General features: G+C 40.6%; 1 protein-coding gene and 1 pseudogene across 1 annotated transcript; both read left to right on the top strand.

Annotated features, from left to right (window-relative positions):
• The first annotated feature begins 12320 nt into the window (after positions 1–12320).
• LOC122446628 lies at positions 12321–12769 on the top strand (annotated as a pseudogene).
• A 3705-nt stretch (positions 12770–16474) lies between these two features.
• On the top strand, positions 16475–17548 carry LOC122446847 (translation machinery-associated protein 7-like). Its single transcript, XM_043477317.1, has one exon. It carries the CDS (start codon positions 17112–17114, stop codon positions 17301–17303), a length of 192 nt encoding a protein of 63 aa, XP_043333252.1. The 5' UTR covers positions 16475–17111; the 3' UTR covers positions 17304–17548.
• The last annotated feature ends 1225 nt before the right edge of the window (positions 17549–18773 follow it).

Here is an 18773-nt window from a genome sequence, read left to right as displayed (position 1 = left end):
TGAGTGGTATGAGAGATGGAGATCTTGAGAAATTATAGATTTTAAAAAATTGAAGTATAGTTGATTTACAGTGTTGTGTTAGTTTCTGGTATACAGCAAAGTGATTATACATTTTCAAGCATATTTTGGAAATGAAAAAAATTACCACTACCTTGCCTCAGAAAGCTACAATGAAGGAGTTGGGGGCGGGGGAGATGTTAACTAGGATGTTAACCTAGTACCAGTGTTTGCTTCCAAGGAGGAAATATGTTAACTAGGATGTCAGAAGGTAGATCAAAATTAATACCCAGATTGTGAAAATATGACAATTACTGATGGAAGGAAAAAGAATACTCACTGCATTTAAGCAAGCAGGGATACATTAGGAAAAAGGACTAAACAGAGAAAATGCTGGAATTTTTAAAATTTTTAAATTAAATTTAAAATTGGTTAAATTATTAAAAGTCCTTTGTGAAACAAAGCTTCAGAATGTGGTACTATCATAGTAAAATATATAAAGAAATTTTTCAAATGAACCCCATTAGATACAGAAATCAGTAAAACAATTTCCCTGTCTTAAAATGCTTACACAAACATACCCCTAACACACACAAATTCAGACACATACTGTAAGCAACACACAAGACCATTAAGACAAATCTAGACTTTTATAGCTATTTCTTTTTTAGGGGTCATTCTTTGCATTTTTACTGCCCTAAATTTCCCTCTTCAAGTCACAGCAATGCAGAATTGGGCTTTCTTTCTTTTTTAGTTTTGTTTCCAACCAAGTCTTTTGTACACTTCTGGAATTTAAGCCACCTATGTTACCGCTACTTATCTATAACACCATTGCTTTGAGGGATTAAAGCAGGTTTCTTGTAATACACTTAGATCAAGAGTTATCTGAGTTGAGAAGAATATCCTGTTTGAGTTGGGGCTGAGGAATCTTTATTTTTTTATTTTTTATTTATTTTTTTTGATCTTGAGTTGTTTTGATTTCTCCTGAGAGCAGTAATCTTCAGCAAGTGATATTTTTAAAAAGCCCCAAACACACCACAAAACATTCCAAGTGATTTTAACTTCTGAATGAGGCTGGGCTACCTGAGTGATTCTCTCTCTTCTCTTCTTTGGCAGAAAGGATTAGAAACCTCCACAGAACTTGCTCTCTATTAAAGTGGAGTGCTGTGCATTCATTGGCAAGAGGTGAATTGTTTGCAGATTACATGCGAAAGAGTGTGTGTGTTTCTTTCCCACATCAAAGACTTGGATGGAAGCAGTTCTGAGTATTGCCAGGGATGCAAGAATTGGTGCTAAAGTGATTAGCAAAATTGCTTTCCTGCAAAAGAAGCACAAAACATTACCTAGGGATTAGAGGAGGAGAGGGCAAGATTAAAGGTGATGTTGAATTTTGGGTGGAATATCTCATCCATCTTTTTCAAATCATGCTTCAAGGATTCTGTGGCCCCTCCTTGAGGAAACTGAACAAATCAAAGTCTCGGTTTCTCAAGTTTTGTACATGGGGCGCTGACAAGGTAAAATTAAAACGACTAACACAAGTGGTACTTACTTGTGACCTCCATATCTTTATCTCACACTGCAAATACATTTTGAATGTATTTTATTCAGAACACACCAGCAACCCCATTGACCAAAGAGTCTTTCATTTGTAATTGGTTTGTGTGTCACCTGTTGGACTTAAATGCTAGTGTTTTATTGAATTTCTGAAGTTGTTTGGTTTTAGTAAATCTTGATTAGTATTACGTTCCTTTTTAAACAGAGCTTTCACAGTTGAAATTTTCACCTAACCAAAATGTAAAAATAGAAAGAAAAAAAAGCCATAGAATCCATATTCTAAATAGTGAAAGAAAGATCACACAGCAAACCTCAACAATTCCTTGCTTAGGATATTATTTTAAATGTACTATGACATTATTTGTCACTTGTTGTTGTTGTTTTTTCTCTCTCTCTCTTTCAAAAACTGAATGTAGGCCTCCCTTTTAAGAAGTCTTCCTGACTTTAAGTGTCCCAGTCAGAGTCAGGCAGAAACATATAGGTACATGTAACTGTTCTGTATGTATAAACTTTTTCTTCCTTCTTGGTTTCTTCCTCTGAAAGATTTAAGTCCAGGGATTTCCCTGGTGGCCTAGTGGTTGACTTCACCTTCCAATGCAGGGGGGTATAGATTCAATGTCTGGTTGGGGAACTAAGATCCCACATGCCTCCAGGCCAAAAAACCAAAACATAAAACAAAAGCAATATTTGTAACAAATTCAATAAAGACTTTTAAAAGAATTAAGTCTAAAAAAGGAATAAAGAAATTACCTGGATAGGTAGGAAAAAACATAAAGTTGAGTGTACTAGCAAAATAAATTCAGAGCAATATATATAGTATGATACCATTTACCAAAAAATTTACACACAAAACAGTATCATAATTCTTTAGGGACCATATATATTCAGGTAAAGGTAAAAAATTGGAACAGAATTATACACCTCAAATTCATGGTAATAGCTGCCTCTGGGAAAGAAGGTGGGAGATTTGGAGGGCCATGTTGAGAGGGAATTTTCACCACATGTGTAATGTTTATTTATTTTAAATTTTCTCTTTAAAAAATTGAGATGATTCACTTACACATAGTTAGGGCATGAGAAGTGTCACTGAAATTCTGGCCTAAAAGACACGCCTAATGTATAGGGGGTTTTTTGGTCTGATGCTATTCTCTATAACAATAAAACCTGTTTCAAATTTATTAAATAATTCAGAATAGTTGTGACCTCTTCCTCTCCCACAATAATAACATCCTTGTAAACAAATGACCTGTGGTAATGGAGTTTATCTTTGTGTGTATTCTGTAAAGAGTCAGAACACACCGTTGAGTCCTCAGTAAAAAGAATCAATAGGTGAATAAATAAATAAGCACTGTTTGCCTGCCACCCTGCATGCAACAGTTTGTGGACATTTTCATTTTGAAGTTATTTCTCGAGGTTGCCTATGTGACTTCTTCGCTTTCAAGAACTTGTTGAGAACAATCATTTTTTTATCTGTCTTTCCTTTGGGGTCCCGTAAGGTCACTGGCCATAAGATAGCTGTGAAATTTGACATTGTTCCGATTTAAATGCTTTACTCCAGCAAGTGCAAGACTGTGGATGCTTCCGTGTGGGGATTGCCACGGCCAGGCTGGTCCTGAGACTCGCCAGCCCTCCAGGCTTCAAAGCCTGTTATCCTTGATCTCACTAAAGAATGTTTTTGAATTCTATGTCCATCTAGTGGTTGCCTGCAAAGATCTACTTGGCTTTTTCTTTCTTCCTTTTCTTTCACACTTGATCAGTGAGATTCTGTTTGTGATGGGGGTTTTGCCCCCCTTGGTCTTTAATTCTTTCACAGGTGGTTTCAAAGTGTCTATCCTTAGCCCCTGCTTTCTATAAACAAGCAGGAATTCGTGAACCGCAGTTACTGATGGCTCTCCTCACAGAGCAATTCTCTCACTTTGAAAACAGACTGTTTTGTGGACAGTAAAGTACAGTTCTTTTTCATAGATGAGATTAGAGACTTGAGGGGAGCTGGAAGGAGGGGAGTTTCTTCCTTTCTCTTTTTTTATTTTTTTAAACGGAGAGTCTTTGTGTTGTAACTCATTTTAACAAATTCAAGAACTTATTTTACACTCAGTTGCACCTTTGGTTAAAGATGACACGGCACTAAGTAGAAGATGCTGGAATTTGCTGATTTGCTCATTAATTCCAACATCTCCAGCATCCCAAGTGTAAGGTTAAGAGTTGAAGATCAGGTGGTGACAGAGCCAATGTGGTTGCCTATCTAAGGGATCAAATTATACCAATTCTATTAAGAATGCTGATGTGCCACGGGAGGTTGACATTTTCTATGCCATTAAATATTCTTCAACAATATCATTTTAATGGCTACATAGCATTCCACTGAGTAAGATGGACCACAATTGACTCAATGTTTTGGCGTTATAAAGAGCACTCCATACTCACATTCTTGAGTTTAATGATAAATTCCTAACAGTAAAAATGTGGCCATAGGGCATATACATTTGTTGAAGCTTTGAAGATCAGCATTCATTTTAAAATTCACTTAAAAAAAGGGATTGGAGGACAGAAGGAATTGCTACTGCAGCTACACACTTAAGATCCCAAGCAAACTTCTACTTAATCAGTTGAGAAATTCCCTCACACAATGTAAGGAAGGAGTGGGCATTGTCTGTTAGCTCCCTAGCAATTCATCTTTCACCATTGACCTACACTGAAATCTTCAGCTTAGGAAAAGAATGTAGAAGGCTCTTATGGAAGGCTTGATTCAGTGGTACTCAGGGTGCTATAATAGTCTGTGTGTGAGCATTTTCATCACTGTAGTTCACTACTGGATCCAGGACCAATCAGGATCTCTTTCACCTTGCTCATTATTGAAATATGATGCTATCTGTGGGGTGGAAATTGCTGAGGAGTAACAATCAAGAAAATAAGTTCAAAAGGAAGAATCATTCAGGACTAATGATGAGGGGGTAGCTTTCTCCCTTCTGAACTGCCTAATTATTAGTTGGTATAGCCTATGCCTCCACAGAGCCTTGAACTTGGAAATCCTGGATAAATATTAGATTATGTGGCTTGCTTGCTCACATATTTTGCCACCCTAGGCTTTGTGGTCAATACAAACCCCTTTGCCTTGCACTCAATATTCTGGTTTACCCAGCCCTCTCTCCACCCTTAGTGCCCTAGCAGGAAACTTTCCATTCCATCCAAACTGAAACTATGCTGTGTTCCAAACATGCAGCATATACTCTAGAAGGACCTTTGGGTTTGGCCCAGATAGTCTGGATTTGAGCCCTGGCTCTGCCATTTCTTTTCTAGGTGACCTTGGGCAACACAATTTAATCTTACTGAGTCTCAGTTTCACCATCTGTAAATTAGGGATGGCAAAGCTTGTTGTATGTTAAACTAGATACCAGCATGTTAGAGAAGTTGCAATGCAGAGCAGGCAGAATTTGATAGGTGACATGAATGTCTTGTTTATCCTGGCCTCTAAGCATTTGCTCCCACCTATTCTCTTTCTAGAAAAGTTCTCTCAGATCTGAATCCCACCCACTCCTCAAAGCAAACTCATGTTTTAGCCCTCTAGCAAGCCCTCCCATGAAAATCCTTAGCTGGTAAGACTCCCTGACTAGACTATTCATTCCACATATCAGTGCTTCTAAATAGACTCTCTCCTGGGGCAATTTTCAGGGAGTAGTGATGCCAATTTTGTCCTAACAACAATCATAATTAATGTACACTACTTTATGCCTACAACAATAGCCTATAACGTCAACAGAATGGATATTATTGTTATCATCATCCCTGTTTCTCAGAGATTCAGAGAAATCAAGCGATTTGTCCGAGGCCACAAAGCTAGTGTAGGCAGAACCGAAAAAACTGAACTCAACTAGACTGATTACAAAGCTCATGCCCTTGGGACTCCCCTGGTGGTTCAGTGGCTAAGACTCTGTAGTCCCAATGTAGGGGGCTTGGATTCAATCCCTGGTCAGGGAGCTGGATCCCACATGCTGCAACTAAAGATTCTACGTAAAAAAAAAAAAAAAAAAGATTCTACGTGCTGCAACTAAGACCTGGCACAGCTAAATAAATAAATACTTAAAAAAAAAACAAAAACAAAGCTCATGCCCTTGACCTCACACAATAAATCCTCTTTGTTGTTGTTGTTCAGTAGCTCAGTCGTGTCCAACTCTTTGTGACCCCATAGACTGCAGCATACCAGGCTTCCCTGTCCTTCACCATCTCCTGGAACTTACTCAAACTCATGTTCATTAAGTCGGTGATGCCATCCAACCATCTCGTCCTCTGTTGTTCCTTCTCTTCCTGCCTTCTATCCTTCCTAGCATCTGGGTCTTTTCCAACAAGTCGGCTCGTCGCATTAGGTGGCCAAAGTATTGGAGCTTCAGTGTCAGTCCTTCTGATGAATATTCAGGGTTGATTTCCTTTAGGACTGACTGGTTTGATCTCCTTGCAGTCCAAGGGACTCTCAAGAGTCTTCTCCAACACCACAATTCAAAAGCATCAATTCTTCAGTGCCAAACCTTTTTTATGGTCCAACTCTCACATCCATACATGACTACTGGAAAAACCATCGCTTTGACTATACCAATTTTTGTCAACAGAGTAATGTCTCTGCTTTTTAATACACTGTCTAGGTTTGTCATAGCTTTTCTTCCAAGGAGCAAGCATCTTTTAATTCCATGGCTGCAGTCACTGTCCACAGTGATTTTGGAGCCCAAGAAAATAAATTTTGTCACTGCTTTCATTGTTTCCCCATCTATTTGCCTTGATGAGATGGGACCAGATGCCACGATCCTAGTTTTTTTAGTGTTGAGTTTTAAGCCAGCTTTTTCACTCTTCTTTCACTTTCCTCAAGAGACTCTTTAGTTCCTCTTTGCTTTCTGCCATAAGGGTGGTGTCATCTGCCTGTTGAGGTTATTGATATTTCTCCTGGCAATCTTGATTTCAGCTGGTGATTCATCCAGCCTGGCATTTCGCACAACGTACTCTGCATATAAGTTAAATAAGCAGGGCGACAATATACAACCTTGACGTACTCCTTTCCTAGTTTTGAACCAATTGTTGTTCCATGTTCAGTTCTAACTGTTGCTTCTTGTCCTGCATATAGATTTCTCAGGAGGCAAGTCAGGTGGCCTGGTATCCCCATCTCTTGAAGAATTTTCCACAGTTTGTTGTGATCCACACAGTCAGAGGCTTTAGCCTAATCAATGAAGCATAAATAGATGTTTTTCTGGAATTCTCTTGCTTTTTCTGTGATCCAGTGGATGTTGGCAATTTGATCTCTGGTTCCTCTGCCTTTTCTAAATCCAACTTGAACATCTGGAAGTTCTCGGTTCACATACTGTTTAAGCCTAGCCTGGTGGATTTTGAGCATGACCTTGCTAGCATGTGAAATAAGCACAACTGTGCAGTAGTTTGAACTTTCTTTTGCATTGCCTTCTTTGGTATTAGAATGAAAACTGATCTTTTCCAGTCCTATCTCTTTAACTGTTAATGGACATTTGTCTCTCTCTAAAGTAGTATTACTGTTGAATTTTAGGTCCTTGCCTAAGAAGAAAATGGTTGTGTTCTTGGGCATAGTAACCACCTAAAGAAACTTATTTAGTGTTTGCAGAGGCACAAAAGACATGTGCATGATATGCCAGTTCTCAGGGAAATGTCCCAGGTGAAAACTTTGTGTAAATTATTTCCCTAGGGCTCAGACTGAAAACTGGGGCTTTGGTGGGAGGGTATCTCTTCCCTCATACAGCAAGTAATTACAACTCAGAGCAGCCCTCTTAGAAGTGGTTCCCCCACTGCACTTGCTGCCTCTTAACACTTGCTGCCCCACCCCTCAAGGCTCAAGAACTTCTGCTTAAGGGAATCACAGGTAATCTTGACTAGAAGAGATTGTAAGCATCGTCCTATCACTTCATGGTCCTCCAGCACACTGGCAGATCTCCCTAGCTACACATTTCATTCTCTGACAGCTCAGTAGACATTCTGTAGACTTAGGGAAAGTGTGAGTCCCCAGTCAACTACAATCCAAAATAGAGACATGTCTTCAAAATACCCCATCACTGGGTCAGCAACAGCCTTCCATCCAGAGTGTTGGACTACTTATTGCAAAAACCCCAGGAAGCCACATGAATCTTAATTGGACTGTTTCCGTCAATTATGTTGATAGCAGTTGCTCATCTCTGCCTTGCCCCCACCTTGGGCACTTGGGCATTAAATTTGCCAAGTTGCTTCCAGATTTGTTCAATATACGTGTATTGAGAACTACTTCCCAGGTACCTTGATAGGCACTGAGGGATAAAAAGATAGGAGATAGAATCTTCTCACTAAAAAAAATTTTTTTAACTGAAGTTGATTTACAATGTTATGTCAGTTTCTGGTGTACAGCAAAGTGATTCAGTTACACACACAGACACCTCTGTGTGTGTGTGTGTGTGTATGATTTTTCATATTCTTTTTCACTACAGGTTATTAAAAGATATTGAATATAGTTGCCTGAGCTATACAGGACTTTGTTGTTTATCTATTTTATATATAGTAGTTTGTGCCTGCTCATCTCAAATTCCTAATTTATCCCTCGCTAGAATCTTCTTTTTCTCAACGCCGTTTCCACGGAAAGCCACACTTTGTTACAACGGATAAACATCAAGTCAGCAATGAATCCCAAGTCGCACAGAGGCAGTTTGTGTTTGTAATCTCGCTGTTTTCTGAAACCAATATGATCATTAACATTAACACAGCACTGAGTTAATTATATCTAATTTCTCTGAGCCAAAAACCGGAGTTTGATCTCAATTCACATACTATTCTGGTAGATTGTTACATGTAACATCAGGCATAATATGCCTACGTCTTCATCCACATTGTCTGGTAAAACCCACTCTCCCATTTCATGATGCTGCTACCTCTAATTCTCCCACACCCATCATTCTGTCTCAAACACCAAGACCTCAAAGACCTCTTCTCCGAAGATCTTAGCCTTAAGACTTACACATTTCCCCTTGTTTCTCAACAGTACCCACCCCTCCCTAGATATTCTTTAGCATAACATCAACTCAGTCAAATGAGATCAACAAATATTTACAGAGGAGAAAGGAGGGACAGATGGGGAAGGGGACAGCTATGATTACTGACCCATCCTGCCCCAGCTTTCCCTCAGAGTGGCTTTGGATACAAGCTCAAAGCAGCAATTAAGGTAAAAGTCTAATTTCTTATACTTTGCTAGAGACCAGCAATGAACAATTGGGATTTGACATTTTTTTTAACTATCACTTACAATAGCACCAAAAAAATACAAATACTTAGGTATAAAATCTATCAAAACATGTACAGGATCTATAGAAAGCTGCAGAACACTGATCAAAGAAATAAAAGAAGATCTAAAGAAATGGAGTGAGATACCATTTTAGAAAGTCAGCAGAAAAAATCAATTGCTTTCCTATATGCCAGGAATGAACAATTGGAATCTGAAATTTTAAAAAAGACACTATTTAAAAGTTTTGTGTCTGGGCTTCCCTGAGGCTCAGTGGTGAAAACTCTGCCTGCCAATGCAGGAGACACAGGTTTGATCCCTGATCTGGGAAGAACCCACATACTGTGGGACAACTAAACCTGTGCACCACAATCGCTGAGCCTGCGTGCTGAGGCTGCTGAAGCCCAATTGCCCCAGAGTCTGTGCCCCACAGCTAGAGAACCACCACGATGGGAAGCCTGTGCCCCACAGCTAGAGAGTAGCCCCTGCTCACTGCAACTAGAAAGAAGCCCAAGCAGCAGCGAAGATCCAGCACAACCCAAAATAAATAAAAGTCTTGTCTCTTAGAGTCACTTGGTTCAGGTGATTAGCACATTAAATCGGTGGCTAAGCAATTTCAACTTGACTGTGTCCTTTAGTCAGAAATCCTGGGGTTATAGAGACCTTTCAAGTAGCAGCCCAGATCTCTTCTTCAATTTTGAGTCAAAGCTGTCCTTTGAGGGATCCTAACCATCCCTGGATTCCTCTGAGGTACTATTTGTCAAGTCGTTTTTTTTTTCCTCTCCAAGCCTCTTTCATTTAGGCAGCCACATCTTCCTCACAGGCCCCCATTCCTCATTTTCAAATCTCCCTGCCTCTCTTGCCTCCAGCTGGTTACTGAACTTTGGTCCAGCACTTCCAAAGGCACCTCCACCCTCTAGCAAGTCATTCTGCCTTGTGTCCTGTTTCCCAACTGAAGTTTGGCTTCTCCATCCCTCACTCTTCTCCACCTCCAGCTCCTCCCATGCTCTTCCCCAGGGTACAGGTCAGTCCTTCAAGAGTGTACTTACCATGTTTAGTTTTCTCTGAAACAAATATTTGCATATGTGAACCCCACATTTGCCATATGGTTTTTCCTACTTCCCAGCCAGTGGAACTCTCAGTTTCATATATATTTTGGGAAATGAAGTTTTCCCCAGATGGTCTCTCTAAAGCACCAAAGCAAGGTCAGGGTTTTATGCGTTCCTTCAAAGGTTCTGGGCAGAGGTTAGAATTACTTGTGTTTTCTTGGTCCCATCAGCAGTTATTTCATCAGTACACCTGATAATGGGACACAACCTGGCTCATTCTGAGCTAGAAACACACCAGTGTTTGAGGGAGATGTTGAGCTATAAACTGGTATCCCCAGGGAAGGGATAGAAACCTACCCAGTTGCTCAAATAATTTTAAACCAAATCCCTTAAGAATATTTCCTCAGGGAGAGAAAAAGAGTATGAATATTAGAAAGATGATGAACCAGGTGTGCTGAAAAGGTTTCTTAGTCATTCTGAGCCCTAGAAGGGGGTGGGGGCAGCCTTACATCTCTACTGGGAAACATATTTCCCCCTTTTAAATCAGGAAAGAAAAAAACAAAAACATAGCCCCAAATAGAGAATGTTTTCTTTTGTAACTGGAAGCAAACATCACTGATGGCTTTAACAGCTGCCTGCCAACATGGCCTGAGAAGCAGGCAAGCTCAAACATTTTTTGAGATCAACACATGTACAGACATACAGTATATTAGGTCAAATTATAAATCCAGGAATAAAAGAACAAATAAACAAGTTTCAGCTTTCTCTAGGCTTTCTGAGTCCAACACCAGCTAAATTAGACACCAAAGCAGAGAAATCTAGCTTCCAAGAAGGCAGGTCTCCCAGGAGTTCAAGTCAAACCTCCCTCTGGTAGGAAAAGAAGGTGCCGTTGTAGATTAACTGGCTGACGGCTGACCAGGTCCAGGCTGACGGCCCTGCCTAGCGGGGGCTTCCCTGTGTCTTAGCCTTACAGACCCTGAGGATGTCTGCCATTGACTTGATCTTTGACCCCAGTAAATCATTTAATATGCCATGTGCCTCTGTCCATATGTTCATGTTTGGTGTGATTCGGATGAGAATTCCAGCAAGTCTGGGTGTGCCACCCATTAGGGCTAAATTTCTCCCTTTGGAGCTTCTAGGAAGAAACTTGTGGACAGCTGCATTGCAGAGAGCCAAAGTGCCTGGACAAACCAAACTGAAATGCCTGCAGATAGTGAGACCAGGATTGCCTAAACCGCAACTAACAATCAGAAGGACAAATCTGTTCTCTGGTTATCAAAATTGACACAGGACTTTTGCAATAGTTTTGCCTTAGCACAAGAAAACCACTTAAGAGTCATAGGTGGGAAATACTGGATTATTCTTCTGATCCCTCCCCTCTATACTAGTTAGGTGACCTTGAGTAAGTCCATTAGTCTAAGGTTCTTCAGACATTAGTCAGTCATGAAATCAATGAAATAGACTAGAACTAAATATTTTTTAATGAAGTCAAGCTGAATAGAATAGAAAATATCAGTGTTTGGTCCACAATAAGTTAAGCTCCATCGTATGTGTGTGTGGATGCATGTTTCCTGGGGTCATAAAGAATAAAAATTTCTTACTGTATAGCAAACAAAAGAGTTTCCCACAGTGGCTTAGACCATGGGTTTTGATTTCTTCATCTAATGAATGAAAGTCATTCATTTTATACATATACATAAATAGACAGTCATATTCATATACACCATTCATATCCACATACATATATGTATAATGGGCACTACAGTGCGTCAGGCACAGTGGTATATGACCTATCCAGGGACAACAAGGCCCTGTCCTCCTCGAGCCTCAGCTAGCAGGGAAGCCAGTCAAAAAATAATTACATAACTGTTTAACTCCCATTGTATGAAGAATGCGTGTAACACCAGGTTCCTAGGTTCAGAGCCAGCCTTCGTAAGGAAGTGACAGAGAAGGGGGCAGGGAGGGATGGAGGCAAAGAATGGGGGTGGGGGTGGGGTGGAGGTAGCATTCCAGGCAGAAGGCCCAGTAAGTGTGAGAAGAACCTGAAGGTGGAACAGTGTCAGCTCTACCTCAGCAATTTCTATGAGGACCACATGAGTTGACCGTGGGACACTTTGTAAACTGTGGAGTGTTATTCAAATGTGGTGGTGTATTATTTTAAACAGTGATTATAAACATGCCTTAAAGACGAGTTGAGGGACTTCCCTGGTGGTCCAGTGGTTAAGAACCCACCTGCCAATGTAGGGGAGGTGGGTTCGATCCCTGGTTGCGGAACTAAGATCCCACATGCCATGAGGCAACTAAGCCCTTGTGCTGCAATGAAAGATCCCGCCAGCTGCAACTAAGACCTGACACAGCCTGAATAAATTAATAAAAATACACACACACACACACATATATATATATGAGTTTAGTTTCAGCAGGCGGCCACCAGGTCCATGGTCACCCTGAGCTGGTATGGCAGCTCTGTGATGCTGAGGAGGCCTCTGGGCCCCTACTACTGAGAGCTGACCCAAAACTGGATTCCCACAGCAGGAATCAAGAGACCTGTGTGGGCCACTTACAGGGGCTGATTCTGGACTGGGTGCCCTACTTCAATGGCAAGTTTAAGAAAAACGATGAATGAAAATGACCCCTCCTCTGGTATCTGGTGGTGCTGCCTCCTTCCATCTGAGTCTCGAATAGCCCAGTCTTTCAGGACGGCCTTCAAGGAAATCCACAGCACGACTTAGACTTTCTGTGTGAAAATAGCTTTGGTGTGTGAACGCACACAGCATTAAACCTTGCTCTGAAGCCTGCCCACTGGGACAAGCTCATGCTGGGGCTTGGTTACCCTGACTGCAGTCCCAGGGGCTTGGGTCACCGGGGAATCCTTTCAACTCCAAATTTAGGTGCTCTCCCAGTAACTGGCAGAAATGGCTTGATTTAAAATGTTTAATATATAATGCCTGCACAATGTTTTTATCTCTCACTGCCTTGGCAAGTTACTCCATGACTTAGTGGCTTAAGACAACAAACATTCATTATCTCATGTAAATATATATATATATATAGAGAGAGAGAGAGCTTAGTTTCCTTTATTAATCCATTCAGTGACTAGTTGAATAGTGCTTGGTGTCAGATATGGTTCTAGATTCTGGGGTTACAGCAGTAAATAAGACGGGACCGCTACCGTGGAAAGGTTCCCTTTCAGAGACAGACGGACAATAACACATCAGTAATTTCAGAGAGCTGTCAAGTGGGGCAGAGTCACAGAGAAGTGGAGGTAGAAAAGGTGCTTTAGGTGGGAAAGCAGGACTCTCTGAGGGGCTAACAATCAGACCTGAATAAAATGAGATCTGCCACATTCTGACAATGTGACCTTGGCAACATCACCTAACATTTCAGGACTCGGTTTCCTCATCTGTTAAATAAGGATACCTGTACCCATCTCTTGGGATTTCCCTGAGGATTATCTTGCCTGAGATAAGGAACTCAAGGCCTCCAGTACAAAGCTGAGCTGGCATTAAGAGGCACTTCATTGCTAAATAATTGAGTGTCTACTGATCTGTTGTTTGAGATATTAGGAATATGTTTAGAAAGATAGAATGACAAGGAGGAGAAAGTAGGTCTCCTATTTTCAGACCAGGCTGGACAAGTCCCTCAAAAGGAGTTATCCATGATCTTCTACTCTGTGCCAGCTGTGTCCTCTGAGAAGCAGACCCTAGGTGAGGTGTGGGAGCCGTTTGGGGTGGGGGGGCGGTGGTGTCTGTGAAAGGGAGAAGAGAGAAGAGCAGCAGTGGGCAGGAAAAGGCACTAGAGGAAAGACCGCTGGTCAGAGGAGCCCTCCACTGAGTGGAAGTGGCCAGGCCTCACACCCCCGTTACCCTCAGTCACTAGCCAGGGCTGTGAAGAGTGCGGACTTGGCTCCAATAGACAGCCATGGCACGTCCCTCCTTGAAGGGAGGTCTGGGTGGTACACCTCCACAACTGCCACAGACTCCCAGCCTCACACCAAAGACTTTTTGCTGTCAAAGGAACAGTGCTTCCTTGGGAGAGGAAAGCGAGATTTATTCTGACTCAGGGAAGGTTGCACAAAAGAAAAGCAATCCAAGGGCCAGAAAACCCTAAGCCTGATTTTATGATATTCTGCATCTGTGAGGATGCCTGTAACCACCAGTTTCAGAAAACTCAACTCAAAATGGCTTGAACAATAAAGAACATTTACAACATCATACAGTAAGTCTGGAGGAAAGAGGGTCCCAGGGTTGTTTAGTTTAGAATTAAATGATGTCATCGAGTCACCATCTTGGATGAAGCAGTTTTTAATTCTGACATCCTCAGTGTGTCACAATTGTCTCCATTAGCACCGTTCATGATTCCAAGATTGTTGCTATAGTTCTAGGCATCTCAGGTGGACAAGATAAGAAGAAGACAGAAGACAGGCCCTATCTTCCCATGTGTCTTTTTTTAATCAAGAAATTCATCTCAGAATTACCCCCAGTGGACTTATCCTCATATCCCACTGGCTGGAATCTCATCTCCACCTGTACTCACATCACCAGTAACACCAGTGGGATTGCCATGACTTGCAGACCTGGTGGGCCTACAGGCCTGAGATAATGAAGTTAAGAAAGTTCTTTATGGCAAAAACCAGTACAATATTGTAAAGTAATTAGCCTCCAACTAATAAAAATAAATGAAAAAATAGATAAATAAAAAGAAAGTTCTTTTACTTTCATTTTTAATATGTGGCTTTGTATATATATGCATCATACACATATATACATCAGTTATGTTAGAATATAATCCTCATACTAATAGATAACCTTAACTGAAAAAAATATTGATCATTAACTTTTTAAAAATTGAAATACACATAACATAAAATTTATCATCTTAACCACTTTCAAATATACAGTTCAAAGGCATCAAGTGCATTCACATCGATGTGATACCATCACCACCATCCATCTACAGAACTCTTTTCATTTTACAAAACTAAAACTCTGCACCTATTTTTTGAGAGGGACCAACACAGCTCCCCACTCTCCACAGCACCCACTTTGATGGACTGCACCACAATCAAGGGCAGCTGCTGGCCCAGGCGAGGGCCCTTCTTCAGGCACTTATCAGAGCTTTTCCTGATGGGCCTCCAGCCTCCTCGGCTGAACTCATCTCTGCATGGTGGGCTATGGGACACTCATGCTGCTGACACTGCAGGTCAACCCCACAGGATATTGACTCTGGGCCTGCCATGCCCAACTTCAAGCTGCTCATCCTGGTTTGCCCCCCTGGCTCCCTCCCTCTGTACCTATTCATCAATAACTACCCTCAACCCCTAGCAATAATCAGTCTACTGTCTGTCTTTCTGTATCTGACTACTCTAGATACCTCATAGAAGTGGAATCATACAATATTTATCCTTTTGTATCTGGTTATTTCACTTAGCATGTCTTCAGGTTCATGCATCTTGTAGCATATATCAGAGTTTCTTTCCTTTAAAGGCTGGATGATATTCCACTGTATTTATTTAACCATCTATTCATCAAAGGCCTGATGCGAAGAGCCAACTCATTAGAAAAGACCCTGATGCTGGAAAAGATTGAGGGCAGGAGGAGAAGGGATCGACAGAAGATGAGATGGTTGGATGACATCACCAAGTCAATGGACATGAGTTTGAGCAAACTCCAGAAGATAGTGAAGGGCAGGGAAGCTTGGCATGTTGCAGTCCATGGAGTCACAAAGAGTCAGCCTTAGCGAATGAATAAGCATTCACTAAAGGACACAGGTTGATTCCACCTTTTAGCTATTGCAAATAATGCTGCTACAAACATGGGTATATAAATACCTCTTCAGGACCCTATTTTCAATTCTTTTGGGTATATACCCAAAAGTGGAAATGCTGGATTAAATGGTCTTTTTTAAGGAGCCACCACACTATTTTCCATAGTAGCTGCATCATTTTTTTTCCCCATTTATTTTTATTAGTTGGAGGCTAATTACTTTACGATATTGTAGTGGTTTTTGCCATACATTGACATGAATCAACCATGGATTTACATGTGTTCCCCATCCTGAACCCCCCTCCCACCTCCCTCCCCATCCCATCCCTCTGGGTCATCCCAGTTCACCAGCCCCAAGCACTTGTCTCATGCATCCAACCTGGACTGGCGATCTGTTTCACACTTGATAACATACATGTTTCGATGCTGTTCTCTCAGATCATCCCACTTTCGCCTTCTCCCATAGAGTCCAAAAGTCTGTTCTATACATCTGTGTCTCTTTTTCTGTCTTGCATATAGGGTTATCGTTACCATCTTTCTAAATTCCATATATAGCTGCATCATTTTTTAAAAAATAAATTTATTGGCTAAACTATTTCAAGTTACAGATATCATTTTTTGTGTGTGTGCCGAGTCTTACTTGTGGCACATAGGACCTTTAGTTGCAGCATACGGGGTATCGTTCCCTGACCAAGGGTCAAACCTGGACCCCCTACAATAGGAACATGGAGTCTTAACGACTGGATCACCAGAGAAGTCCCAGGGGTTGTACCATTTTAAATTCTCGCTTAACAGTGTGCAAGCATTCCAGCTGCTCCACATTCATACCAATACTTGTTATTTTCTGGGTTATATCCATCTTAATGGGTTTGAGATAAGATTCCAATCATGGCTTTGATTTGCTTTTCACTAATAACTAGTGATGTTGAATATCTTTCATGTTCCTGTTAGCCATTTGTTTATCTTCTTTAGAGAAAGTTAAACCCTTTTGCCCAGTTTTTAACTGGGTTGTTTGTTTTCCTGTTGTTGACTTGTAGAAGTTATATTTTTTGGATATTAACTTCTTGTCAGATTTATGATATGCAAATATTTACCAATATGTTATTTTTTTTTAAAGGTTAAAAGCTCATACCATGAAACCTGCCTCTTAGATCCAAATCCCAGTTGTGCCACTTACAGATCTACGGGTAGAGGAAGGGTGAACAATAAAAAAATCTGGGGTCTGCCAACAAGGAGAAAGGGCAATGACAGTTAAGTAGGCAAACAGCAGAGTCCCTTACACAGCACTAGATGTCAAAGGCAGCTGGGTATATATGTGGCTTATGTCATTTTTCAAACTGAGAAGCATAAATGTCAAGTCATAATAGAAGATAATGTTTCACTGAGTCTCATTATGCCAGGTCCTTTATATGCATAATCTCATTTCATTTATTCATTCAACAAGTATTTAAGGAGCCGCTTCTGGTGGCAGGGTCTGGGGAAGGGGCAGCAGGAGCCATGTCGGGCTGCAAAGGTGGCAAGAAGAAGCCCCTGAAGCAGCCCAAGAAGCAAGCCAAGGAGATGGATGAAGATAAGGCATTCAAGCAGAAGCAGGAGGAGGAGCAGAAGAAACTCGAGGAGCTAAAAGCAAAGGCCGCGGGGAAAGGCCTCCTGGCCACCGGTGGAATTAAGAAATCTGGCAAAAAGTAAGCTGTTCCTTGTGCCTGAGGCAATGATGACCCTTAGCTCCATTCCTGTTTAAACACCTGGATTCCCTGCCGTAATATCCGTTGCTGCCTATTGCTAGAATGAAGTGTTGTCTTGGAACCTATTGTGCATTTAAGAATAAACTTTTGTAAACAAACAAACAAACAAGTATTTAAGGAAAGCCTAATATGAACCTGTGACTGATGAGCTAAAAACAAAATAAAGTAAGAAATCAGACATTGTGCCTGCCCTCAATGAGTTAAGACTTTGGTCAAAGAAAAAACTACAACAATTGCTAAGTGTTTAAAGATTAGGTCCATGGTCCTATGGAAACAGACTTAGTCAAGCAGATGACGGAAGAAGTAGGTACAATTATTATCCCCACAGGAATGGAAGCTCTGTGAGTGCAGGGTCCTTGTCTGTCTTATTCACCAATACATCTCTGTTGCCTAGGACAATGCCTGACACAAAATAGCTCTCGGTAAACATTTGTTGAATGAAGGAGTGTACTTTCATTTTACAGATGACGAACTCAAATCTCAGAAAGGGTAAGTAATTTAACCAAGGTCACAGTCCTAGATGATGCCAGGTAGTTAGTGCTGCTACTTGAGCTTCTAACCTTTTAAAAAGTCACACATTTTTAAAAAGTAGAAAACAAAAACCCTGATTTGAAAAGAAATTATTTGAAATAGCAGCATTATTTACATTAGCCAAGACATGGAAACAACTTAAGTGTGTATCATCAGATAAATAGAGGTGTGATATATATTAAAACGGACTATTACTTGGTCATAAAAATTTTAATTTTGCCATTTGCAATGATATGGATGGACCTGGAGGGTATTAGGGTATTATGCTTAGTGAAATAAGTCAGACAAAGATAAATGCTATATGTTATCACTTAAATGTGGACTCTAAAAAATAAGACAAATGAATGAATATAACAAAATAGAAATAGACTTACAGATATAGAGAACAAACTAATTATACCAGTGGAGTGAAGGAAGTAGGGAAGAACAAGATAGGAGTAGGGGATTAAGAGGCACCAACTACTATGTATAAAATAAATTAGCGACAAGGATATATCGTACAGCACAAGGAATATAGCCAATATTTTATAATAACTTTAAATGGAGTATAATCTACAAAAATACTGAGTCACTATATTGAACACCTGAAACTATAGTAATAGAATATTGTAAATCAACTATACTTCAATTTTTTTCAAGTAAAAGGATTTCCTTAATTTCATCATCCCAGGCCTATGGAAATAAGTATTCTCTTCTTTGGCCTGCTGAAGCATTTATTTCAACTTTGTACTGTAGCGAATTTCACACATAACTATCCAGGTACCAGCTTCCCAGCTCCAAGCATCCTCCTCCTCCCAGAAAAATAGTAAACTGTGAGCTGTTTAAGAGACAATATCTGAACATATTGCACAGTGAGGTGCTCAAGAATGCAGGCTCAGAGTTC

The sequence above is a fragment of the Cervus canadensis genome, chromosome 8, assembly GCF_019320065.1.
Source record: "Cervus canadensis isolate Bull #8, Minnesota chromosome 8, ASM1932006v1, whole genome shotgun sequence".
In the NCBI taxonomy this organism is placed as follows: domain Eukaryota; kingdom Metazoa; phylum Chordata; class Mammalia; order Artiodactyla; family Cervidae; genus Cervus; species Cervus canadensis.
This window is presented reverse-complemented; position numbering and strand designations above follow the sequence as displayed.